The 27500-nt window shown below is 46.0% G+C and overlaps 1 protein-coding gene and 1 long non-coding RNA gene across 2 annotated transcripts in view; one reads left to right on the forward strand and one right to left on the reverse strand.

Annotated features, from left to right (window-relative positions):
• Positions 1-27500, reverse strand: part of LOC142290624 (uncharacterized) — a 119853-nt gene that overhangs the window by 40497 nt on the left and 51856 nt on the right. The gene's annotated exons all lie outside the window — the stretch shown is intronic.
• Positions 1-27500, forward strand: part of MRPS31 (mitochondrial ribosomal protein S31) — a 120189-nt gene that overhangs the window by 25007 nt on the left and 67682 nt on the right. Inside the window, exon 4 of the mRNA XM_075334592.1 lies at positions 169-267. Within this exon, the coding sequence (XP_075190707.1) occupies positions 169-267 (99 nt within the window). The remainder of the gene's footprint in view (positions 1-168; positions 268-27500) is intronic.

Here is a 27500-nt window from a genome sequence, read left to right on the forward strand (position 1 = left end):
GGAAAACAAAACTAAATATTTTACTTAAATTACACAAAGATCCCTAAGAAAAAAGTAAAAAATAAAATATTTCTGTAGGAATATTTATCTAGGAAAGTTTCCTACACAGGTACTGTATGCCTGACTCTTCACTTCTACTTATCATCCCATGTATTATGTGTCTTACAGTAAAGTTATCTACGGGATGAAAGTTAAAAAACTATCGCCCCAATCCGCCAAGCAAATGTCAGCCGAAGAGAGAGCGTTCATGAGAGATGTCTCCAAAAAGTAAGTAACCCTTTATTGTCATCTGCCTTTCAAGATGCTGTAAAATGTAATGATAAGGAACCTGCTATATATATATTTTACAGTCTGATATAGCGCCATCATATTCTGCAGCGCTTTACAACGATTTTCATCACTGTCCCCATCGGGGCTCACAATCTGAACTCACTATCAGTCCTTGGAGTATGGGAGGAAACTACACAAATATGGGGAGCACATACAAGCTCCTTCAAGATGTTGTCATTGGTGGGAGTTCTGACTTGGTTACACTCTGCAGACGTGTGAGAGTGGAGCTCCAGCCAGTCCTTAAAGGGAACCAATCACCAGGATTTTCCTATATAGACTAAAGCCAGTTCTATACTAGAACTATCAGGCTGATTCCATACATACCTGTAGTAGTCAGCTCGGATGTTTAGGTTTTGAAATCCAAGAAAGTAAAGTTTATAAAATTGGCAGCTTCTTGAGTGACAGCAGCTGAGAAGCAGATATCTGGGGGGGGGGTTATAGTTATCCCCTCCCCCTGTTAGAATTAGCATAAGTATTAGGCTGGGGCCACACGGGGACTACTGCGATCCCCTTGCATGACACTCGTCTCGTGCTGGCAGTACAGCAGAGCCGAGTCTCATGCTTGTGTCCTTGCAACTGAGGTCCGTTCGTGCGAGCAGACCTCAGCTGCAGGGGGCGGGCCGGCACTCAGGAGGGGAGGGAGGGATTTCTCTCCCTCTCGCCTGTGTAGCCGGCTATAGACATTCTCGCTCTGCACGCACGGTACACCGGTGTACCGCGAGTGCAGTGCGATTTTTCTCTCGCCCCATTCACTTGAATGGGTGCGAGAGAAAGAGTCTCGGATTACAATCGCAGCATGCTGCGATTGTTTTCTCGGTCCGATTAGGGCTGAGAAAATAATCGCTCATGTGCGCTGTCACACAGGCTAGAATTGGTCCGAGGGGAATGCGATGTTTTATCGCACTCCACTCGCACCGATTTTCTCGCCGTGTGGTTTAGGCCTTATACAATCGATGTAACTTTGCATTTCTAGGACCTGTGCTGAGGTCATACCCATGTGACCAGAAGGGGCGGGGCCTCAGCCAACAGAAAAATGTTGCTTCGTGGTATCAGTTTTGTTGGCTGATGTTCCCCCTTTCTGGTCACATGAATATGACCGCACACAGGTCCTGGAAGTGAAAAGTTACATCGATTGTATAATTCTTATGCTAATTCTAACAGGGATAACTATGAATAATGAATATTTTATAAACTTTACTTTCTTGGATTTCAAAACCTAAACATCCGAGCTACCACTACAGGTATGTATAGAATCAGCCTGATAGTGCCAGTATAGCACTGGTTTTAGCTTATATACGAAAATCCTGCTGATTGGTTGCCTTTAATGCTATCCTGAGGGTTTACAGTTCCCTACTCTAAGTGAGAATCAGCAAACCTTATTGGATGCTGATATCACTCTGGAGTAATTAGCGCGGCCCTGAGTGACATGGCCTCCAGTAAAGCACCCCGCCCGGATGGGCTCCCACTGAAATTGTATGTTAGATATCAAAAAGATTTAAATTTCCCACGTCCTAGAGGTTTTTGTTTTTTGTTTTTGTATCGCAGGCACTGAGTCTTTGCCCACTTCTTTTTATGAAGTTAAAGTGAACCAATCACCAGGATTTTCCTATATAGACTAAAGCCAGTGCTATACTGGCACTATCATGCTGATTCTATACATACCTGTAGTTGTGAGATTGGATGTATAGTTTCATGCTGTATAAGAGCCCAGGCCGCTGTGGAACATAAACACTTTATAATACTTACCTAACGGTTGTGCGGTGGGCCTAATGGCCATTTCCGTTCTCCGGTGTCGGCGCCGTCTCTTTCAGCGATCTCCTGTGTGCATGATGCGTCTATGTCATACACACTCGCCGGTCCTGTGCAGGCGCACTACAATACTTTGATCTGCCCTGCTCAGGACCTGAATGTCGGCGAGTGTGGATGACGTCGGACGCGTCATGCACCGCGGCTAGAGAAGAAGGAGGATGAAGATGGCCGAAAGAGGCGGTGTCGGCACCGGAGGACGGAGACGCCCATATGGACCACTGTACGACTGTTAGGTAAGTATTAGAAAGTGTTTTTTTTTTTTGAACGCAGCGATATAAAGTGTTTTTTTTTCTATTTTATTTTCAATGGGATGAAAGAGGGGTGATTTGAACTTTTAGATTTTTTTTTATTATGACACGTGTACCCGAGCAGCTATGTAATGATACGTGCACCCGAGCAGCTATGTAATGAAACGTGCACCCGAGCAGCTATGTAATGATACGTGCACCCGAGCAGCTATGTAATGATACGTGCACCCGAGCAGCTATGTAATGATACGTGCACCCGAGCAGCTATGTAATGATACGTGTACCTGAGCAGCTATGTAATGATACGTGCACCCGAGCAGCTATGTATTGATACGTGCACCCGAGCAGCTATGTAATGAAACGTGCACCCGAGCAGCTATGTAATGATACGTGCACCCGAGCAGCTATGTAATGATACGTGCACCCGAGCAGCTAAGTAATGATACGTGCACCCGAGCAGCTATGTAATGATACGTGCACCCGAGCAGCTATGTAATGATACGTGCACCCGAGCAGCTATGTAATGATACGTGCACCCGAGCAGCTATGTAATGATACGTGCACCCGAGCAGCTATGTAATGATACGTGCACCCGAGCAGCTATGTAATGATACGTGTACCCGAGCAGATATGTAATGATACGTGCACCCGAGCAGCTATGTAATGATACGTGTACCTGAGCAGCTATGTAATGATACGTGCACCCGAGCAGCTATGTAATGATACGTGTACCTGAGCAGCTATGTAATGATACGTGCACCCGAGCAGCTATGTAATGATACGTGTACCTGAGCAGCTATGTAATGATACGTGCACCCGAGCAGCTATGTAATGATACGTGCACCCGAGCAGCTATGTAATGATACGTGTACCTGAGCAGCTATGTAATGATACGTGTACCTGAGCAGCTATGTAATGATACGTGCACCCGAGCAGCTATGTAATGATACGTGTACCTGAGCAGCTATGTAATGATACGTGCACCCGAGCAGCGCCTTTATATAAACCTTTTAAAGAACAATGACTATTGTTGTACATTTGTTCCTTAAAGGGAATCGGTCAGTTGGAATTTGCACCCAGAACCAGGAGCAGTTCTGGATACATATTATTAGTCCCTGTCTAACCGTCCCTGTATCTAGTACTTTTTATAAAGATCTTTTTATCTATGCTAGTTCTAAAGATCGTATATTATATGCTAATGAGGCCAGGGACTAGTCGCAAGGGCATTACTTCCCTTGGCTAGTGGGCCCACCTAGCATGTTAGCATACCCCTGTAGGTGTACTAACTTGCTAATGAATGGGTAGCGATGCGCACATACTTCACTCTTGATGGCGGCCGGAGACAGATAGCTGTGCATTGGGCATGATCCAGAGTCCCTGGGACATGCGCTTCATCAGGCTCCTAATACATTTATTTTAATAATCCCTGTGTTATACTTAAATGCTATATGTGTGTGTGTTTTTAAAAAATGTTAAATCCTCCCTGGCTGGAAGCGGACTAGTCCGGGACTGTGGTCAATCAGTGTAACAGCACGCTGGGGCCTTGCCCGCAGCGAAGTGAATGACATCCTAGGGAGGAGGTGTTAGAGGATCTTCTCTCTGCTCACACCGGAATATCAGTCACTCCGTTGTGGGCGAGATCCCCACGTGCTGTTACATTGACAGTGGTCCCAGACTACCCCACTACACACAGACAGATGGGGTTTAAAGGGAACCAACCAGCAGGATTTTCATATATAAAGTAGAGCCAGTGCTACACTGGTGCTAGGATCCTGAATGTAACCATACCTTTTGTTCAGAGACTGGATGTTTTATTTCAGAAATATGTGCAAGTAAAGTTCCAGCAATGCACTGCTATTTGATTGACAGGTGCAACAGGAAGGGAATATGTGGGCCCAGTCTTGCTATCTATCCCTGTCTGTCTGCCTGCACCGGAATTAACATCTATGACAGCAACAGGGGGAGGGAGGCAAGGCAGGCAGACAGGGGCAGGAATAAATAGCAAGACCTGACCCACATATTCCCTTCCTGTTGCACCTGTCAATCAAATAGCAGTGCATTGCTTGACCTTTACTTGCAAATATTACTGGAATAAACCATCCAATCTCTGAACAGGAGCTATGCTTACATTCAGGATCCTAGCACCAGTGTAGCACAGGCTTTACATTATATATGAAAATCCTGCTGGTTGGTTCCCTTTAAACACCATGTGCCTGTGTGTAGTGGACTAGTCCTGGACCACAGTCAATCAGTATAACAGCACGATGGAATCACGCCAGTATAGCACCTGCTTTAATTTATATATGAAAATCCTGATCGTTGGTTCCCTTTAACATTATTTTTAGGTACACGCCTGTATTCGTATAATAGTGTTTTTTTAAAAAAGGCATTAGGGGGCTAATACATTACTCCTAATACCTTCTAGGGGTATATACTGTGGTCATGTTTCCTTTAAAGGGATTCTGTGCTCAAAATATACATTTCCATTTAGACACCAATGAGAATAAAACAATATAAAATGGCCACACTCGCCCCTGACTTCGGCTCTCTAGTGCTGCCAGGCCTGGAGTGACGATGCCCCAACTGTGACCGGTCCGCTGCTGCCACTGATTAGCTACATGTTCAGAAAATCTGTTGCTTTTATTGATTTAACCCAATTGTTGCCCACCGGGAAATTTACATATTTAATGGAGAAACCCTTTAAAAACCTCTCCTCATTAATAACACTTGCTCTTAGAGGTAGGAAGAAATGTTGCATGGCCGGGGACTCCATTTTATTGGACTACTAGCTGTACTACCCGCCTTCGCCCGGGTTAATAACTGATGTTAACAAAATAGAATGTATTAACAAAAATGTATTCTGCACACAAAAAACCACAAAACAAATAGATAGAAATGTAATTATAATGTCTGTCTCCCCTCTGTATATATCTCTCTGTCTCTCTCTCTAGCTCTTTGTCTGTCTGTCTCTTTCCCTGTCTGTCTGACTGTCTGTTTTTTCTCAATCTCTTTCCCTGTCTGTCTCTTTCCCTGTCTGTCTCTTTCCCTCTCTTTGTCTTTCCCTCTCTTTCTCTTTCCCTCTCTTTCTCTTTCCCTCTCTTTCTCTTTCCCTCTCTTTCTATTTCCCTCTCCCTCTCTTTGTCTCTTTCCCTCTCTTTGTCTCTTTCCCTCTCTGTCTCTTTCCCTGTCTGTCTCTTTCCCTCTCTTTCCCTCTCTTTGTATGTCTCTTTCCCTCTCTTTGTCTGTCTCTTTCCCTCTCTTTGTCTCTTTCCGTCTGTTTCCCAGTGTCTGTCTCTTTGTGTCTGTCTCTTACCCTGTCTATGTCGGTTCCTTACCCTGTCTGTGTCTTTCCCTGGCTGCATTGTGACACGCCAACATTCCATATAAGGGCGTGGCTGCGCATTCTTCTGAAGTTCTGGCTGCACTGTGGCTCCCAGCTCCATTCGCTTTAATGGAGGCAGTTTTTTTGGTGAATAACTGTAAAGCGCGGGGTTAAAATTTTCCCTCAAAACATAGCCTATAATGCTCTCGGGGTCCAGAAGTGTGAGTGTGCAAAATTTTGTGGCTGTAGCTTCGACGGTGCAGATGCCAATCCCGGACATGCATACACACACACATACACACACACTCACTCACATACACACATTCAGCTTTATATATTAGATTTAATGTCAAGGCTTGGTAGTCTGGTAGCCGAACACCCAGGAGAGGAGAAGACAGAAGAGTTGCTTTTTATGCACTTCTGTCTTCTCTGATGTCTTCTAAGAGGCTCTGAACACTTCATAGTTATGACTGTCTCCAGTGTTCCTGACTCTGCAGTGCCGCCCATGACCTGTTGGTGGCAGTCACGCACCGCACGCAGCGGGGCAGAACCTGCTCGGCGGCGTCTACGGACTGAGAGCAATTATTTACTCACGTTAAATGGAGAAGACAGGATTCTCAGTGGTGGGTATGGGATAATTTTTGGGTTGTGTCACATCTAACCTGTCGCTGCTAATTATCAGACACAGTCAGCCTTGTCCTCGGGGCTCTTCTGTAGTGTTAGCCGCTAGATACAGACAGGGTTTACTGTGTGCACACGATTTAGGAAAGTAAATAATTGTAAATGTGGCACAATAATTCTGAAGGCTAATATATAAGTCTCTGCAGAACTCCTCTGTCTGGATAAACAAAGCGGCTCTGTTGAATTGATAAGCGTGACCCCTCCATAGCTCCGGGATTACGGCAGCCGGATTATCCAAGTGTCGCTGCGGAGAGCCAGGCCTTCAGGAACCAAGGGCCATCATCTACATAAGAAGTCATTTAACCGCTAATGACAACAGGGCGTAAATCTTATTTTATACTTTTGGACATGTTGGCTTTAGTTCAAAGAGAAATCCTGTACTGACGCTCCGGATGGGAAGATTTACATAATCGGGTCCTATACACCGCCTTCACCAAAACTCTGTTATGTGACTTCGCTTTCTGCCATCACTGGGAGCGAGGGGGACATCTAGCAAGTGGCCACGGTATAGGGTGCATTCCCTCTAACTGACCGCAGCCATTACGACCGCCAATCCACTGCTTGCCAGCCTTTCTTCCAAGAGCCATAACTTTTATATTCTTCTGCCCAAATAGATGCATCTTTTTTTTTTTTCTTTCTTGGTGCAAAAAAAAATAAAAATCAGACATTGATTAGATTGATGTGTAACAGTACATCATAGGTCGTGAAGGGGTTAGGCTAATGTCGGCCATATATGACTGGAGAATGTTTTTGCGCTCAACAATAAATTTTTTAAAATGTAACATTCTATTGCGCACAAAGATTAAGATCAATATACTGTATAGTTTTTTAACAAGTGTGAGTGTACAGATAAGGCTGCTTTCACACATCCGTTTTTTTTTCGTGCGGCACAATATGGCGCTCTGCAGAAAAAATGCAACAGGTTTTTTTTTGCCGCCGGATGCGTTTTTTCCCCGCATAGACTTGCATTAGCGCCGCATGGCCTTGCGTTACGTCCGGTTTTTGCCGGATGCAGTATATTTAGCCCATGCGGCGGCCGGATGGAACGTTGCCTGGCACGTTTTTTTGTGCGGGGAAAAAACCGCATCGCACTGGATCCGACATGATGCAGCACGATTCACAATGCAAGCCTATGGATGCGGCGTCCCACGGCAAAAAACGCATCCGGCCGCCGGATGCGGTTTTTTGCACTTTGCATGCTCAGTATCAAGCCGCATCCGTCAAAAACCGACGGGCCGCATGGAAAAACCTATGCAACAGATCCGTTTTTTTCGCCGCATCCATTGCATAGGTTTTTGAGCCGGATTGAGCCGCTCAGCACAAACCGGATGTGTGAAAGCAGCCTAATCTGGCAAAGCAAACTGAATATACTCCAAGAAGAAAACTCCTCATCATGTGATGTACTGGAAAGCTGGAAAAAATTCCAAGTGTGCAAAATTGCAAAAACATAACAATTCTGCATTTTTTGTAATATTTTTTTTAATGTGTGCCCCAAGCCAATGTGCTTGTTTGTATCATCTTGAGGTATACGATGATATACCTGTCCGAAACTCTGTGTTGTTGTTGTTGCGGCGTTTAAAAATCCGCAATTCTGGCATTTAGATTTTTTTTCTCATTATGCTGTTTACTGATTGGATAATCTATTTTATATTTTTATATATTGGACTATATCAAATATATGTGTTGTTTTTTGTTTGTTTTTTTTTTCTCTTTTTTTTCAAAGTATGCATCCGTTAATTTTTAGTGGGGAATAGGGGATTGATTTAAAGGGAACCTGTCACCACTTTTTTGGCGTATATGCTGCGGCCACAACCACCTGGCTTATATACAGAATTCTAACATGCTGTATATAAGAGCTCAGGCCGGGGGTATAACATAAAAAACACTGTATAATATTTACCTAACGGTCGCGCTGTGGGCCTTATGGGCGTCTCTGGTGCCGGCACCTCCTCTTTCGGCCATCTTTGTCCTCTTTCTGAAGCCTGTGTGCATGACGTGTCCTACCTCATAAATATTCACTGGTCCCGCGCATGCGCACTACAATACTTAATTAGTTCTCTGCTCAGGGCAGATCAAAGTGCGCCTGCTCAGGACCTGAATACCGGCGAGTGTGGATGACCTGTCATGCATCGCAGCTAGAGTAGGAGGAGAGCAAAGATGGCCAAAAGAGGAGGACAACGGAGACGCCCACAGCGACACCGTTAGGTAAGTATTATAAAGTGTTTTTTATGTTATACCCCCGGACTGGGCTCTTATATACGTTAGAATTCTGTATATAAGAGCCCGGTGGTGGTGGCCGCAGCTTATAGGCCAAAAAAGTGGTGACATTTTCCCTTTAAAGAAAATGAAAGAAAATAAGTTCAAAAGGTTTTTTTTTGTTTTCTATTTCATTGTGTTTATTAGTCCCCTTGGGGGACTTCAATCTGCGATTATCCGACTGCTTGTGCAATATACACCAATGTCACAGCATATTGTTGCATATAGCAAAAATCATGGCCTCCTATGAACCCCAGCCAGATTCCAGACTGTCATTTCAACCCATCGGCGTCCCGTGATCTTGTTGCAAGAGCGCCGATGAGCAGTCAGAACAGTGCACCCCCTGCTGGCGTGCGGTAGATGCCGCTGTCACAGATTGACAGCGGCATTTATTAGGTTATATGGCACGGGCAGAGCTCTGCTCCATCTGTGGCTATTATCTGTTGGGAAAAATGCGGTCTATGCTTGCAAGGTCACATCATATTCAGGGAATCTATGATTTACCCAGTATGTCCTATGTCGTCCGGTTCTAGGTAATGTCACTGTTGTATCGAATTTAAGCCACTTCTTGATGACCCTCTTTAGGCTGCTGTCACACATCCGGTTTTTGCAGTGCGGCTCAATCCGGCTCAAAAACCTATGCAACAGATGCAGCGAAAAAAACGGATCCGTTGCATAAATTTTTCCATGCGGCCCGTCCGTTTTTTGACGGATGCGGCTTGATACTGAGCATGCGCAGTGCAAAAAACCGCATCTGGCGGCCGGATGCGTTTTTTGCCGCAGGACGCCGCATCTGGCGTCCATAGGCTTGCATTGTAAATCGCGCCGGATCCGGCGTGATGCGGTTTTTTTGCCGCACGAAAAACGTGCCAGGCAACGTTCCATCCGGCCGCCGCATGGGCTAAATATGCCGCATCCGGCAAAAACTGGACCCAACGCAAGGCCATGCGGCACAATACGGCGGTAATGCAAGTCTATGCGGAAAAAACGCAACCGGCGGCAAAAAAAAAGGTTGCGTTTTTTCTGCAAAGCGCCGTATTGTGCAGCTCAACAAGAACCGGATGTGTGAAAGCAGCCTTACAGTGTTCGTAGTGTAGCTAATGCCTTGGGGAAAAAAAAATTGCACCTTCTCCTGATTGCTTTTAGCATGCAGATGCCTTTGCTGGGTTGTAAGCTGTTTATGGACCATGGCTTTTGATGTAAAATGCAGCTAAGAAAATGTCAGGAAAATCCTACTAGAACATCTAATCGTTATATGGGGTTAATCAGAATCACTGAATGATGGCAGCTGTGTACTGATTACCATTTAAAGGGAATCTGTCAGCATGTTTATGCTATGTAATCTGCCAACTAATTTTTTTTCTTCTTTTTTTTAAAAAAAGATATCAAAGATTTGTTCCCCCTCCCCGCACATTTTGTCTCTTGAAAGGTGCAGTTATAAGTGATCAAAAACTTTTGTGGACCACACAATTGTACTAATGAAATCGGGGTCAAAAAATGAACTGTTTTAAGGTCCCATTGTAGCTGCCGACCCCAACTTTCAAAGGTTCACTCATCTCTCCAGACGACAAACGCCCCATGGCTACAGGGGTGTAATGGTCATGATTTGTGCTTGCTTTGCAGCTATAGGACCTGTGCACTTTGCAGCTGTTGAGTTTACCATGAACTCCTGTGTATATCTAAGAAATGTAAGCCACATGCAAAGACTTCTATCCAAAAGCTAAAGCTTAGCCAGGACTGGGTCATGCAACAGGACAATGATCCCAGGCACACCAGCCTATAGAAGAATGGTTGAATAAGAAATCCTATTGAAATGCAGGGAGGGAACTTATGAGTTGTGTGTAAGCGAATGCCCACAAACCTCAAACAGCCCAGAGGGATTCTCCAGGAATGTAATAAAATAGCCCCTGTCACATAATTCAAACTGCAGTCCGTCCTAATCACACATCGCAACTAGCTGCAGAAACACAGCTCTTGCAACCTGTGTCTCAATAGAGAGCATCTGTATCATAAACATCGATACCAGAGCTGCGGGAGAAGGGTTATGACAGGAGAAGTAATAAATCTCTGTTGAAAGAGCTCAGGGCACTTAGGCTGTTGAAGGGAATCCTCTGTGTTCAGTCAACCGAGGAGAAGATTTATTTCTTATGATGTCACAGCACTTTTTCTCGGCTCACAGTGGTACAGCCAGATCAGATCTCATACTTTGCACTGACGAGGGACAATCATCCAAAAACACTGTCTGCAAATTGAGGTTCTGATCTGGCATACATTCTAAGTCATATGACAAGGCTCTTTAAAGGGCCACTTTTGACTTTTAGGATTGCTACCTTCAATAGGTGGCACTAACGTTCGTCTACTTCCTCACTGAAGAGACAATTTGCATATTTCTCAGAGGAGCATTGCAGCATAAAGTCTCCTCACCACTGGCATGCTGGAATGGTGTGTCAGTCTCTGCAAGGATAATAGCTTCCCCTTTAGACCCCGTCTTAACTTCTCATACAGCCAGATCAGATCTAATACTTTGCACTGACAAGGGACAATCACCCAAAAACACTGTGTCTGCAAATTGAGGTTCTGATCTGGCATACATTCTAAGTCATATGACAAGGCTCTTTAAAGGGCCACTTTTGACTTTTAGGATTGCTACCTTCAATAGGTGGCACTAACGTTCGTCTACTTCCTCACTGAAGAGACAATTTGCATATTTCTCAGAGGAGCATTGCAGCATAAAGTCTCCTCACCACTGGCATGCTGGAATGGTGTGTCAGTCTCTACAAGGATAATAGCTTCCCCTTTAGACCCCGTCTTAACTTCTCATACAGCCAGATCAGATCTAATACTTTGCACTGACAAGGGACAATCACCCAAAAACACTGTGTCTGCAAATTGAGGTTCTGATCTGGCATAAATACTAAGTCATATGACAAGGCTCGTTAAAGGGCCACTTTTGACTTTTAGGATTGCTACCTTCAATAGGTGGCGCTAGAATTCATCTACTTCCTCCCTGAAGAGACAATTTGTATATTTCCCAGAGGAGCATTGCACCACTGGCATGCTGGAATGGTGTGTCAGGCTCTGCATAAATCCTAAGTCATATGACAAGCCTCAATAAAGGGTCACTTTTAATAATAATTAATAATTGTATTCATTTATAGAGCGCTATTAATTCCACAGCGCTTTACATACATTGGCAACACTGTCCCCAGTGGGGCTCACAATCTAGAGTCCCTATCAGTATGTCTTTCGAGTGTGGGAGGAAACCGGAGTACTCGGAGGAAACCCACGCAAACACAGGAAGGACATACAAACTCCTTGCAGATGGTGTCCTTCGTAGGATTTGAACCCAGGACCCCAGCGCTGCAAGACTGCAGTGCTAACCACTGAGCCACCACAAGACTGCAGTGCTAACCACTGAGCCACTGTGCTGCCCTTTTGACTTTTAGGATTGCTACTTCCAATAGGTGGCACTAGAGTTCGCCCACTTCCTCACTGAAGAGGCAGTTTACAGTGGTACATGTGCTTAGTGTATAGCTGCTCAATTTCTTCACACTTCAGCCCTTCTTGACATGTAACTAGCATGGGCTGCCATTTGAATTATGTGACGGGGGCATTTTTTACATTCTTTGAGAACCTCTTTAACCCCTTAGCATTTTTTTCTTATTTTGTGCACATAGACGTATAAAAACTTGTGAGCCTGTGTCAAAGTCAGGGATCCGGCATACGACATAAATGTACGTCATATGTCAGTAAAGCGGGCTTTACACGCTACGATATCGTTAATGTTTTATCGTCGGGGTCACGTCGTTAGTGCCTCACATCCAGCGTCATTAACGATATCGCAGCGTGTGACACTTACCAGCGACCTTAAACGTCCTCCAAAGTGGTGAAAATCGTTCACCATGGAGAGGTCGTCCCAAAACCAAAAATTGTAATGGTTGTTTATAGATGTTGTTCATCGTTCCTGCGGCAGCACACATCGCTATATGTGACACCGCAGGAGCGAGGAACATCTCCTTACCTGCCGCCGGCCGCAATGAGGAAGGAAGGAGGTGGGCGGGATGTTCGTCACGCTCATCTCCGCCCCTCCGCTTTGATTGGCCGGCCGCTTAGTGACATCGCCGTGACGCCGAACGCACCTCCCCCTTGAAGGAGGGATTGTTCGGCAGTCACAGCGACGCCGCCGACCAGGTAAGTGTGACGCTGCCGTAGCGATAATGTTCGCTGCGGCAGCGATCACACGATATCGCATGCACGACGGGGGCGGGTGCTTTTGTGTACGATATCGCTAGAAATTGCGAGAAATATCATAGCGTGTAAAGCCCGCTTAAGTGTCTAAGCAATGTTGTAAAGAAGAGTACGCCTAAATCCCCCAGATTGATGCGGGAGGCTGATTCTCATACATAAAATGATTACTTATTGCTTATAACGGGGGTTTTACAAGCCCCTGATTCATGGGTTGAACTTAATGTTTCTTACTATTCTGCATTTTATCCTAGTTTTCGTTGAGTAAATAATGACCCGGTGTCATTTGTCACATGTTGCTCATCTGAGGTTGTATTTGCCTAAAGAACCAACCAGCAGGATTTTGCTATCTGAGGTAAAGGCAGTAAGATGCTGAATCCAGGCATACCTGATATAGAGAGATTGGGTGCTTGGATGATGAAATACAGTATCTTTAATCAATGGTGCAGAAATGCACTGCACTTTGATTGACAGGTTCACAGGGTGTGGGCCTTTTGTGGGTCAGGTCTTCGGCGTTTATTCCTCCCCTGGCGTCATCCGTCCTTCCCCCTTTTCTTTATCTTGCGCCACACTACCATTGCTGTTATTGGCGGTGCGTGCACACTACCACGGTAATTCTGTCTTCATTAAAATGGCGCCAGAGTACACGCATGCGCGAACCGCGATCTCCGATGCCATTTTATTGAAGACACTGCGGTGAAGACTGAGAGATTTATTTATTTTTTACATCTGCACGCGCGTCCCTGCCGCTCATAGTATTCACCGCAGTGTCTTCCATAAAATTGCATTGGAGATTGCAGTTCGCACTTGAACGGACCTGGCACCATTTTAATGAAGACAGAATTAGGCTATGTGCGCACACAGCGTATTTTTAACGCTGGGTTTTTGTGCGTTTTTGGCCGCTAAAAACGCACAAAAAATGCATAAACGCACCCGCGGTAAAAACGCATGTGTTTTTTACCTGCGTTTTACTGCGTATTTGATCTGTGTTTTTCTGCGTTTTTCCAATGCATTGCATGGGAGGAAAACGCAGGAAAGAATTGCCATGTCCATTTTTTTTTTTTAGCTCAAAAATGCAGCTAAAGAAAAAAAGTTGTGTGCGGACAGCAAAAATGAAAACTCATAGACTTTGCTGGGGAAGCAAAGTCATGCAGGTTTGAGCCCAAAAACACACCCGAAAAACGCCGCGAAAAACACACTGTGCGCACATAGCCTTACTGTGGCAATGTGCACGGGTCACCAACAGCAGCAATGGCGGTGCGGCGCAATATACAGAAAAGGGGGCAATCCAGGAGGACGCCGGAGGAGGAATAAATGCAGAGCGCCCGACTGACAAAGACCCACCTCTGTTGCACCCGTCAACCAAAAAGCATGGCATTTCTGCAACATTGATTAAAGATATTTTAGCAACAAAGCATCGGATGTTTCTATATCAGGTATGTCTGGATTCAGCATCTTAGGGTCAGCATACATGGTAATACGGAGCAAGTGAAATGTGATAAAAAAAATCGCATTCCATTCAGACTAATGTTACTCTATGGGGCAGCTCCCATGGTGCGAGTGCAATGCGATCCTTGTTTCTTTCGCACCCATTCAAGTTCGCACCCATTACAGAGGAGTGCAGTGCGATTCTTGCATCAGTTGGCAACAAAGGAGATAGGGAGATAAATCCCTCCCCTCCTCAGCACCAGCCCTCCCATCCGCAGCTGTGGTCTGATCGCAGGATCGGACCACAGTCGCATGACACTCGGCTCCCGCTGTGCTGTGAATATGAGCAGAGTGTCATGCGCGCACTCGCAGTAATCCCTGTGTCGCCCCGGCCTTACTGCCTATATGGCTCTGCCTTGACTTCATATAGCAAAATCTTGCTGGCTGGTCCTCTTTAAGAGCTTCTAAGGACCAGATATTGATTATATTATTATTATTATTATTATTATTATTATTATTATTTTATGTTCTTATGCATAAAACTGTAGAATTCAAATTGGTTGTACTTTAGTTTTTCCTCTTGGCTGTATATATGTGTAAACTTTTATGTGTTTATAAAACATATTTGGGTATACAGTACAGACAAAAAGTTTGGACACACCTTCTCATCTCTAGAACAACTGTTAAGAGGAGACTTTGTGCAGCAGGCCTTCATGGTAAAATATCTGCAGGAAACCACTGCTAAGGACAGGCAACAAGCAGAAGAGACTTGTTTGGGCTAAAGAACACAAGGAATGGACATTAGACCAGTGGAAATCTGTGCTTTGGTCTGATGAGTCCAAATTTGAGATCTTTGGATCCAACCATAGTGTCATTGTAGAAAAGGTGAACGGATGGACTCTACATGGCTGGTTCCCACCGTGAAGCATGGAGGAGGAGGTGTGATGGTGTGGGGGTGCTTTGCTGTTGACACTATTGGGGATTTATTCATAATTGAAGGCATACTGAACCAGCATGGCTACCATAGCATCTTGCAGCGGCGTGCTATTCCATCCGGTTTGCGTTTAGTTGGACCATCATTTATTTTTCAACAGGACAATGACCCCAAACACACCTCCAGGCTGTGTAAGGGCTATTTGACTAAGAAGGATAGTGATGGGGTGCTACGCCAGATGACCTGGTCTTCACAGTCACCAGACCTGAACCCAATCGAGATGGTTTGGGGTGAGCTGGACCGCAGAGTGAAGGCAAAAGGGCCAACAAGTGCTAAGCATTTCTGGGAACTCCTTCAAGACTGTTGGAAAACTATTTCCGGTGACCACCTCTTGAAGCTCATCAAGAGAATGCCAAGAGTGTGCAAAGCAGTAATCAAAGCAAAAGGTGGCTACTTTGAAGAACCTAGAATATAAGACATATTTTCAGTTGTTTCACACTTTTTTGTTAAGTATTTCATTCCACGTTTTAATTCATAGTTTTGATGCCTCCAATGTGAATCTACAATTTTTAGAGTCCTGAGAAAAAAAAGAAAAAAAAGAGAAAAAAAGGGAACCAGCACGATCTGAAATTGGCATGCATCATATAAAAAGTGAAAATTCACAAATTTATTCCAACTGTACTATAATAAAAAAATGAGATTTTTAGCAAATAATTGATCAATTTTTTAATTTTTAGAGTCCTGAAAATAAAGAACACTCTTTGAATGAGGTGTGTCCAAACTTTTGGTCTGTACTGTATATACTGTATGTGTGTATGTATAGATATGTATGTGTGTGTGTGTGTGTGTATATATATATATATTGAATTTTGATTAAGTCGCACTGGATATTGAGTGGTTAAACCAAGGTCTGGAGGGAGAGCGGAGTTCTGGCTGCGTGGTGTACTGCGGGCAGTTAATTTGGGCAGTAGGTGTGAGCGCAGACAGTGACACAGCGTTATTTCATCGTCTCGCTGCTAGCCGTGTATTTTCCTGCCATCCTTCACTTGAGTTAAGATGTAAACTGAATTAAAATAGGTCAGAGATGCTGGCATGTTCGCCGATATCTGAAATGGCAGCTGCAACCTTTATGCCAAGTCAGAATTCAAAACAGCGGGGGCAGCAGCGCTCCGGGCGGGGAGGGGACGGTTACTGTGGCAACCACAGAATATGTTATAATGAAAAGTTTCAGTGGAAATGTACAATGAGCGAGCAGAGGCCGGACAGGATGTGTGCGGCTCAGGATATTTGCTTGGGCTTCAGAAGAGAATTCTTAAACTTTTTATTTTCATTTTTTTCCCCTCTGTCATTGGTGCTGTTCCATTGCCGAAGTGTTAAGGTGGCCCTAGCAAAATAACATTTCCAAACTACGTAATGCATTTCTCTTCTGTGGGCAAAGTCATGGGTTATGTAACTTCACTGGGTTATTAACAACCTGCTTGATTTTTTTTTTTTAAAGGGACAGAATAGAGTGAATTTTTGGGGGTGGATGATCCTCATCAATGTGTGAGTAAGTTGTGCATATATATAATATTATGTGTATATGTATATGTGTGTGTGTGTGTGTGTGTATATATGTGTGTGTGTATATGTGTGTGTGTGTGTGTGTGTGTATATATGTGTGTGTGTATATGTGTGTGTGTGTGTGTGTGTATATATATATATATATATATATATATATATATTATATATATATATATATATATATATATATATATATATATAATGTGTATATGTGTGTGTGTGTGTGTGTATATATATATATAATGTGTATATGTGTGTGTGTATATGTATATATATGTATATATAGATATATATATAGATATATATATATATATAGATATATAGATATATATTTTTATTTGTGTGTGTATATCTACAGTGGATGATATAGGTATTGAACATAACACCAATAGATACGGTATATTTCTAAAGGTGCTGGTGACATTAATTTATCACCAGGTGTCGGTAGCAACCCAGCCAATCCACACAGGGAAAGAAATCAAATCATTGATATCCATCAATTTAGTGATGTGTATTAATGAGAAATGAGACAGGGAACAAGTATTACATTTCAGTAAGAGTGTTTATTTAGTGCTTCATACAAACACCTTTGTTGGCAATGACCGCTTCAAGACACCTCCTTCGTGGAAAAACTAGTTGCATGCATTGCTCAGGTGTGATTTTTGTCCCATTCTTCCTCAAAAACACTCTTCAAATCCTGAAAGTTCTGTGAACTCTGAGCTTTAGTTCCTTCCATAAATGTTCTATTGGATTCAGGTCAGGTGATGGCTTGGCCAATCTAGCAGCTTTATTTTCTTTCTCTGAAATCAGTTGAGAGTCTCTTTGGCTGTGTTTGGGGTCATTGTTTTGCCAAAATGTCCACTCTCGTTTCATCTTCATCAGCCTAATAGATGGTTGCAGATTTGTATCATGAATGTCTCAGGACATTCATTTATTCATCCTTTCTTCAATTATATGACGTTTACCAGTGCAGTTTGCTGAAAAACAGCCACATACCATAATGTTCCCACCTCCAAACTTCCCTGTTGGTGTGGTGTTTTCAGGGTGATGGGTAGTGACTTTTGGCCTGCAAACATGGTGTGTATTATGGCATCCAAACAGTTCAATTTTGGTCTCGTCTGACCAGACTATATTCTCCCAGAATGTCACAGGCTTGTCTAAATGTTGTTGGGCAAGCTTTAAATGTACTTGAACATGTTTTATGTTCAGTAATGGAGTCTTGTGTGGTGAGTGTACACATACAGGCCATGGAGGTTGAGTGCATTAGTTATCGTTTTCTGTGAGGTCTTTCTGTAGCCCTCCACAGGTGGTTCTTAGCTCTTGGACAACCATTCTGATAATTTGTTTAAGTCCTCTGTTTGAAATCTTGAAGGGAGCACCTGGTCATGGCTGGTTTATGGTGAAATTATGTTCTTTCCACTTCCAGATTATGGCCCCAACAGTGCGCACTGGAACCTTCAGTTTTTAGAAGATCTTCTGTAACCAATGCCGTCAGTGTGTCTCGCAACATTAAGTTTACAAAGGTCTTGAGACACCTCTCTGGTTTTACCCATCATGAGATGTGTTTTGTGTAGCTAATGAGATACCTTTTTATAGGCCATCAGTTAAACCAGCTGATATTATTTTTGTTAGGATTGCTTTCTAATTGCTCAAATAAGAAGAGAATCCGGCACTCAGGGTTTGTAGATGAAGTTAAAGTTGCTAATGTAAAAACTGCAATAGTTACAAAGTTTTATGCCCGAATTCTGGCCCAAACTGATAAGTCGACACCATAGAGAATAAACTGTGGCTCTGCAAACAATCTGCTGCCATCATGACTCGCTCCGCTAGGAACTAGTACAGCACGTGTTCATTGTTGTCTTCGATTAGCCGCAGCTGTCACTTGCTGACCGCTTGTTAAGCTGCTTTCACACTACGTTTTTTTAACATTCGTCATGAACGTTTTTTTAATGCAAAAAGGGATCCAGTGCAAATGCGTTTTCATTTCAATGCATTTGCAATGGACTCTCGTCAACATGCGTTCACCTGCGTTTGCATGCGTTATAGTGAGGATACAGCAACTTGCAGTTTTTTAACTTTCTTCAAAAACGCTACTTGTAGCGTTTTTGAGCTGCGTCCAAATACTGTTTTTCACTGGATCTTGACTATACTGCACACAAATGCATGTGAACGCTGGCATGCTGATAGACAGGATCCTGCTTTCTCTACTGAGCATGCCTAGAAACCAGCCTGGCGTGATCAGTCTCTCTCTCTCCCTCTCTCTCCTCTCTCTCTCTCCCCCGCATGAGAGCGGCGGATGCTCGTAACCAAGGTAAATATCGGGTAACCAAGCAAAGCGCTTCGCTTAGTTACCCGATGTTTACCTTGGTTATGTTTGCAGGGAGCAGGCAGCCCGGCTTCTCGCAGCTGCCGACGCTCGTAACCAAGGTAAATATCGGGTATCCAAGCAAAGCACTTCACTTAGTTACCCGATGTTTACCTTGCTTACCAGCGTCCGCAGCTGTCAGATGCCGGCTCCCAGTCTCGCGTTCAGTTCCCCTCACTCCCGATCACATGACTTCAATGCCCGCCCATAAACTTCAAGTGACGGGATCCTGCAAAATAACACATGCGTTTTTCTTTGTAAAAACAGGATCCACTTTTACAGCAAAAAAACGTTCATGACGCATGTTAAAAAAACGTAGTGTGAAAGCAGCCTAAGCTGAAAGAGCGACACCTGCCAGACTGCAGACACTGGGTCTGTGGGGAAAGAAGGGAGAATATTTTCTCCTTTGGTGGCTGCAGAGAGCAAATATGTTATTTCAAAGCATATTAAATGGCAGGCATTTATAAATCATCTACTTTAGGCGACCACTTAAAGGGAACCTGTCAGGTCCCATATGCGTTCTGACTTATACGCAGGGTGATGTGTGGCCTAGTAACCCCTTCCTACCCAACCCTGTGTTGTAATATTGTGTAATATGAATGTATAAAAAAAAGTATTAAAACTTACGTGTTCCCTATGTAAATGATCAGTGGGTCTAGTACCCCTGGGCGTCACATCACCCCGTGGGCGTGAGACTATGCATTTACATGAGCGACGTCACCATTACTGCCTCGAGATCCCGCGTGTGCGCGCTTCTCATTCGCGCCGCCGTCTTAGCTGGGTGCACCTTATAAATATATCCTCTCCGTTTTTGTCTTTGGTTCCACAGTGTACTTGAGCCAGGTAAAAGGATCCGGTCATGAACAGAGCACGTCTAAAGCAGGCAAGGAAACACCCCGACACAGCGCATGACCGGAACCTTTAGGCTATGTGCGCACACAGCGTTTTTCTGACGCTGCGCTTTTGTGTGTTTTGGACCGCAAAAACGCACCAATAAAAAATGCATGCGTTTTTACCGCGTTTCGGTGCATTTTTGGCTGCATTTTGCGGCGTTTTGCTGCATTTTTCCAATGCATTGCATGGGTGAAAAACGCAGCAAAACGCAGTGATCAAAAACGCAGCAAAATGCAGCCAAAAACGCACCGAAACGCGGTAAAAACGCATGCATTTTATACTGGTGCGTTTTTGCGGCCCAAAACACACAAAAACACAGCGTCAGAAAAACGTATGCGCTGTGTGCATTGCATGGGTGAAAAACGCAGTAAAATGCAGGAAAGAATTGACATGTCCATATTTTTGTTTTGTTGTTTTTTTAGCTCAAAAACGCAGCTAAGAAAAAAAGCTGTGTACAGACAGCAAAAATGAAAAGTCATAGACTTTGCTGGAGAAGCAGTCATGCAGTTTTGAGCCCAAAAACGCCACGAAAAACACTTAGTGCGCACATAGCCTTAACCTGGCTCAAGTACACTGCGGAACCAAAGACCAAACGGAGAGGATATATTTATAAGGTGCACCCGGCTAAGACGGCGCCACGAATGAGAAGCGCGCACACGCGGGATTTCTAAACAGTAATGGTGACGTCGCTCATGTAAATCCATAGTATCCCGCCCATGGGGGGCACGTAAGTTATACATAGGGAACACATAAGTTATAAAATGTTGTGTTTTTTTTATACATATTACAAATTATTACAACACAGGGATGGGTAGGAAGGGGTTACTAGGCCACACATCACCCTGTTTGTAGGTCAGAACGCATATGGGTCCTGACAGGTTCCCTTTAAGGGGAATCTGTCAACAGGTTTTTGCCCCTCCCCATCTGAGAGCAGCTTAATGTAGAGACAGAGACCCTGATTCCATTGATGTATCACTTACTGGGCTACTTGTTGCAGTTTTTTGATAAAATCGCGGTTTTATCTGCTTCAGATCTAACCGTTTTCTGAACGTTGAACTCTGTATAATCCCTCCCACCCAACTGATTGGCCGGTGTCTGCCTATGCACAGTATGCACAGAAATCATTGTACAATTTAATATAAAAAGCTGTCCTGAGCTGTCATATCCATGTTAAAGAAAATAAACCACCAAAATAAAATTTACATCCTAGAGTTCTTATACTTATACTATATATGTCATTTTATTACAAATCCTATTATTGACCTCATCTTTATTACATCCGCTTCGTTTTTCTAAGTGAAAGGCCGCTTTGTTTTTTTTTTTAGTGCTAGTAGTGACAATCCGCTGCTTAAAGGGGTCTAAACAATCCCTACTTTGGCTGCGTTTACACTTATTTATTATACTTATATTATAAATATATATATATATATATACTAGAAGGTGGCCCGATTCTACGCATCGGGTATTCTAGAATTTACGTATTGTGTAGTTCATGTATGATTTTTGTTATATATATATAATGTTGTTGTGTGTAGTTACCAAGTGTTTGTGTAGGGCGCTGTACATGTTCTGGGTGTTGTCTGGGTGTGGCGGGGGGTGAGAGCGGTGTTGTTTGTGTGTGGCGTTGTTTGTGGAGCGCTGTGTGTCTGTAGCATTGTGTGTGTGTGTTGCGCGGTTTGTGTGTGTGTGGTGTGTTTTGGGGGAGGTATGTTTTGTGCAATGTGTGTGTTGTGCGGTATGTGCGTATATTTGTGTGTGCAGCGTTGTCTGTGTGTGGGTGTCTGTGTAGGGCAGTTGTTTGTGGTTCCCAGTGTGTGTGTGGTGTGTTGTGCAGTGCGCGCGCGCGTGTGTGTGTGTTGGGGGGAGGTGTGCACTCCCCATCGTGCTCCATCCCCTATGCTGCGCACCCCCCATCGTGCTACATCTCCCATCCTGCGCACTCCCAAACGTGCTCCATCCGCCATGCTGCGCACTCCCAAACGTGCTCCATCCGCCATGCTGCGCACTCCCAAACGTGCTGCATCCGCCATGCTGCGCACTCCCCATCGTGCTCCATCCCCCATGCTGCGCACTCCAAAACGTGCTCCATCCGCCACACTGCGCACTCCCCATCGTGCTCCATCTCCCATGCTGCGCACTCCCAAATGTGCTCCATCCGCCATGCTGCGCACTCCCAAACGTGCTCCATCCGCCATACTCCGCACTCCCCATCGTGCTCCATCCCCTATGCAGCGCACTCCCCATCGTGCTCTATCCCCTATGCTGCGCACCCCCCATCGTGCTCCATCTCCCATGCTGCGCACTCCCAAACGTGCTCCATCCGCCATGCTGTGCACTCCCAAACGTGGTCCATCCGCCATGCTGCGCACTCCCAAACGTGCTCCATCCGCCATACTCCGCACTCCCCATCGTGCTCCATCCCCCATGCAGCGCACTCCCCATCGTGCTCCATCCCCTATGCTGCGCACCCCCCATCGTGCTCCATCTCCCATGCTGCGCACTCCCAAACGTACTCCATCCGCCATGCTGTGCACTCCCAAACGTGGTCCATCCGCCATGCTGCGCACTCCCAAACATGCTCCATCCGCCATACTCCGCACTCCCCATCGTGCTGCATCCCCCATGCTGCGCACTCCCAAACGTGCTCCATCCGCCATGCTGCGCACTCCCAAACGTGCTCCATCCACCATGCTGCGCACTCCCAAACGTGCTCCATCCAAACGTGCTCCATCCGCCATGCTGCGCACTCCCAAACGTGCTCCATCCGCCATGCTGCGCACTCCCAAACGTGCTCCATCCGCCATGCTGCGCCAGCATCAGCCTCTCTACCCGCAGCATCAGCCTCTCTGCCCGCAGCATCAGCCTCTCTCCTCCCAGCATCAGCCTCTCTCCCCGCAGCATCAGCCTCTCTCCCCGCAGCATCAGCCTCTCTCCCCGCAGCATCAGCCTCTCTCCCCGCAGCATCAGCCTCTCTCCCCGCAGCATCAGCCTCTCTCCCCGCAGCATCAGCCTCTCTCCCCGCAGCATCAGCCTCTCTCCCCGCAGCATCAGCCTCTCTCCCCGCAGCATCAGCCTCTCTCCCCGCAGCATCAGCCTCTCTCCCCGCAGCATCAGCCTCTCTCCCCGCAGCATCAGCCTCTCTCCCCGCAGCATCAGCCTCTCTCCCCGCAGCATCAGCCTCTCTCCCCGCAGCATCAGCCTCTCTCCCCGCAGCATCAGCCTCTCTCCCCGCAGCATCAGCCTCTCTCCCCGCAGCATCAGCCTCTCTCCCCGCAGCATCAGCCTCTCTCCTCCCAGCATCAGCCTCTCTCCTCCCAGCATCAGCCTCTCTCATCCCAGCATCAGCCTCTCTGTCCCCAGCATCAGCCTCTCTGTCCCCAGCATCAGCCTCTCTGTCCCCAGCATCAGCCTCTCTGTCCCCAGCATCAGCCTCTCTGTCCCCAGCATCAGCCTCTCTGTCCCCAGCATCAGCCTCTCTGTCCCCAGCATCAGCCTCTCTGTCCCCAGCATCAGCCTCTCTGTCCCCAGCATCAGCCTCTCTGTCCCCAGCATCAGCCTCTCTGTCCCCAGCATCAGCCTCTCTGTCCCCAGCATCAGCCTCTCTGTCCCCAGCATCAGCCTCTCTGTCCCCAGCATCAGCCTCTCTGTCCCCAGCATCAGCCTCTCTGTCCCCAGCATCAGCCTCTCTGTCCCCAGCATCAGCCTCTCTGTCCCCAGCATCAGCCTCTCTGTCCCCAGCATCAGCCTCTCTGTCCCCAGCATCAGCCTCTCTGTCCCCAGCATCAGCCTCTCTGTCCCCAGCATCAGCCTCTCTGTCCCCAGCATCAGCCTCTCTGTCCCCAGCATCAGCCTCTCTGTCCCCAGCATCAGCCTCTCTGTCCCCAGCATCAGCCTCTCTGTCCCCAGCATCAGCCTCTCTGTCCCCAGCATCAGCCTCTCTGTCCCCAGCATCAGCCTCTCTGTCCCCAGCATCAGCCTCTCTGTCCCCAGCATCAGCCTCTCTGTCCCCAGCATCAGCCTCTCTGTCCCCAGCATCAGCCTCTCTGTCCCCAGCATCAGCCTCTCTGTCCCCAGCATCAGCCTCTCTGTCCCCAGCATCAGCCTCTCTGTCCCCTGCATCAGCCTCTCTGTCCCCTGCATCAGCCTCTCTGTCCCCTGCATCAGCCTCTCTGTCCCCTGCATCAGCCTCTCTGTCCCCTGCATCAGCCTCTCTCATCCCAGGATCAGCCTCTCTCCTCCCAGCCTCCTCCAGCACGCCATGCTCCTCTGCCGACACTCACACACCCGATCGCATACACTCACACACACCCACACACACCCGATCACATACACTCACGCACACACACATTGACGATATTGCACATACGCGCTCATACTCAAAACATCCGGAGATACCACATGCTTCTGGCCATGTGATCCTCCGACAGGTCCTGGAAGGTCACAACAGCACAGTATCGAGGCCGAGAAGCAAGCGATATCGCCGGATGCTGTGAGTGTGTGGATGCGATGTGATGTATGTGTGAGGTGTGTGTGAGAGTGAGTGTGAGCCGGTGTACACTGTTAACTATGATACACATCGGGTAACCAAGGGACCTTAGTTACCCGATGTGTATAATGGTTAACAGCGTTCACGGGCTCCGTGAAGATGCCAGCATCGCAAGGTTATGTCTGGCGCTGCTGGGATCGTGACGGAGCCGGTGTAGAAGCAAGCGATATCCCAGGATGTTGTGAGTGTGTGGATGTGATGTGTGAGGTGTGTGTGAGAGTGAGTGTGATCTGATGTGTGTGTGTGTACTCACCTGGGAGTCGGAGCTACGTGTCAGTTGGGCAAGAGCGAGCGTGCATTGCGTGAGGGGGGCGGGGCCTGCAGAGAGCCGGGGCGAGAGGCCAATCCGTGGGGGGGGCGGGGCCATGGCGAGCCCAGCGGCCAATCAGCTTTGTGTCACCGTAAGGACACAATTTTGGAGCATGACAGACAGACAGACAGACAGACAGAATAAGGCAATTACATATATAGATATATATATATATATATATATATATATATATATATATATATATATATATATATACACATACACACACACACACACACACACACCATATTTTTCGCTTTATAAGACGCACCTGATTATAAGATGCACCTCCAAATTTGGTGAAGGAAAAGAGAATTTTTTTTTTTAAATGTTAAATGGGGTCCATCTTTTAATGCCAGTGTCCATCTAACAAATCATATAGGGTATATGTCCCTCATAGCCCTCCATCCTAAAATTAGCCCCCTTAATCTGGATATGGCCCCCTTATATTGAATATAGCCCCCTTGTGCTGGCACACGTTCCCCTGTGCTGCCTATGGCCCCTATGGATTGCACATGTTCCCTGTGCTGCCTTGGGCCCCCTATGGATTGCACACGTTCCCCTGTGCTGCCTATGGCCCCCTATGGATTGCACACGTTCCTCTGTGCTGCCTATGGCCCCCTATGGATTGCACACGTTCCCCTGTGCTGCCTATGGCCCCCTATGGATTGCACACGTTCCCCTGTGCTGCCTATGGCCCCCTATGGATTGCACACGTCCCTCTGTGCTGCCTATGGCCCCCTATGGATTGCACACGTTCCCCTGTGCTGCCTATGGCCCCCTATGGATTGCACACATTTCCCTGTGCTGCATATGACCCCCTATGGATTGCACACGTCCCTCTGTGCTGCCTATGGCCCCCTATGGATTGCACACGTTCCCCTGTGCTGCCTATGGCCCCCTATGGATTGCAAACGTTCCCCTGTGTTAGATATCGCCCCCAGGCTGCTGCCCATAGTAAAATAAAACACTCTTTCCTTACCTCCTTCAGCGCTGATCTCCCTCCTGTCTCCCTCTGTGCTTCTGTTCCTCCACTTCCTGGTTCTCGGTGCGGTCATGTGATCGGCACAGCAGAGTGATATCATCTCTGGCGTGCCTACCTGATCACAGTGGAAGCAGGGACAGTGGGGAGAAACGCTGGAGGGGGTAAGTAAAGCTTTTTTATTTTAGGATGAGCAGCAGCATGGGGGCCATATCTAACACAGGGGTAGCATGTGCCTTCACAGTGGGACGCAGGCTCATATAATATGCACCACTCCCGCAGCCCGTCACTGCGGTGTGGTTTCAGCACCACGCTGATGGACAGTGGCTGTGCATATTATATGAGCGGGAGCAGGAGATCTAACGCTGCCGCCCGCAGCGTTCACCTGCCCCCAGCACCGCTCCAGAGCGGACCCTGCAGTGTATGTGTGTATCTATCTATCTATTTATTTATTTATTTATTTATTTATATATAAATTATATATATATATATGTATGTATGTGTGTGTATGTATATGTACAGTTAGGTCCAGAAATATTTGGACAGTGACATAAGTTTTGTTATTTTAGCTGTTTACAAAAACATGTTCAGAAATACAATTATATGTATAATATGGGCTGAAAGTGCACACTCCCAGCTGCAATATGAGAGTTTTCACATCCAAATCGGAGAAAGGGTTTAGGAATCATAGCTCTGTAATGCATAGCCTCCTCTTTTTCAAGGGACCAAAAGTAATTGGACAAGGGACTCTAAGGGCTGCAATTAACTCTGAAGGCGTCTCCCTCGTTAACCTGTAATCAATGAAGTAGTTAAAAGGTCTGGGGTTGATTACAGGTGTGTGGTTTTGCATTTGGAAGCTGTTGCTGTGACCAGACAACATGCGGTCTAAGGAACTCTCAATTGAGGTGAAGCAGAACATCCTGAGGCTGAAAAAAAAGAAAAAATCCATCAGAGAGATAGCAGACATGCTTGGAGTAGCAAAATCAACAGTCGGGTACATTCTGAGAAAAAAGGAATTGACTGGTGAGCTTGGGAACTCAAAAAGGCCTGGGCGTCCACGGATGACAACAGTGGTGGATGATCCCCGCATACTTTCTTTGGTGAAGAAGAACCCGTTCACAACATCAACTGAAGTTCAGAACACTCTCAGTGAAGTAGGTGTATCTGTCTCTAAGTCAACAGTAAAGAGAAGACTCCATGCAAGTAAATACAAAGGTTTCACATCTAGATGCAAACCATTCATCAATTCCAAAAATAGACAGGCCAGAGTTAAATTTGCTGAAAAACACCTCATGAAGCCAGCTCAGTTCTGGAAAAGTATTCTATGGACAGATGAGACAAAGATCAACCTGTACCAGAATGATGGGAAGAAAAAAGTTTGGAGAAGAAAGGGAACGGCACATGATCCAAGGCACACCACATCCTCTGTAAAACATGGTGGAGGCAACGTGATGGCATGGGCATGCATGGCTTTCAATGGCACTGGGTCACTTGTGTTTATTGATGACATAACAGCAGACAAGAGTAGCCGGATCAATTCTGAAGTGTACCGGGATATACTTTCAGCCCAGATTCAGCCAAATGCCG

The sequence above is a fragment of the Anomaloglossus baeobatrachus genome, chromosome 2 (assembly GCF_048569485.1).
Source record: "Anomaloglossus baeobatrachus isolate aAnoBae1 chromosome 2, aAnoBae1.hap1, whole genome shotgun sequence".
Taxonomy (NCBI): Eukaryota; Metazoa; Chordata; class Amphibia; order Anura; family Aromobatidae; genus Anomaloglossus; species Anomaloglossus baeobatrachus.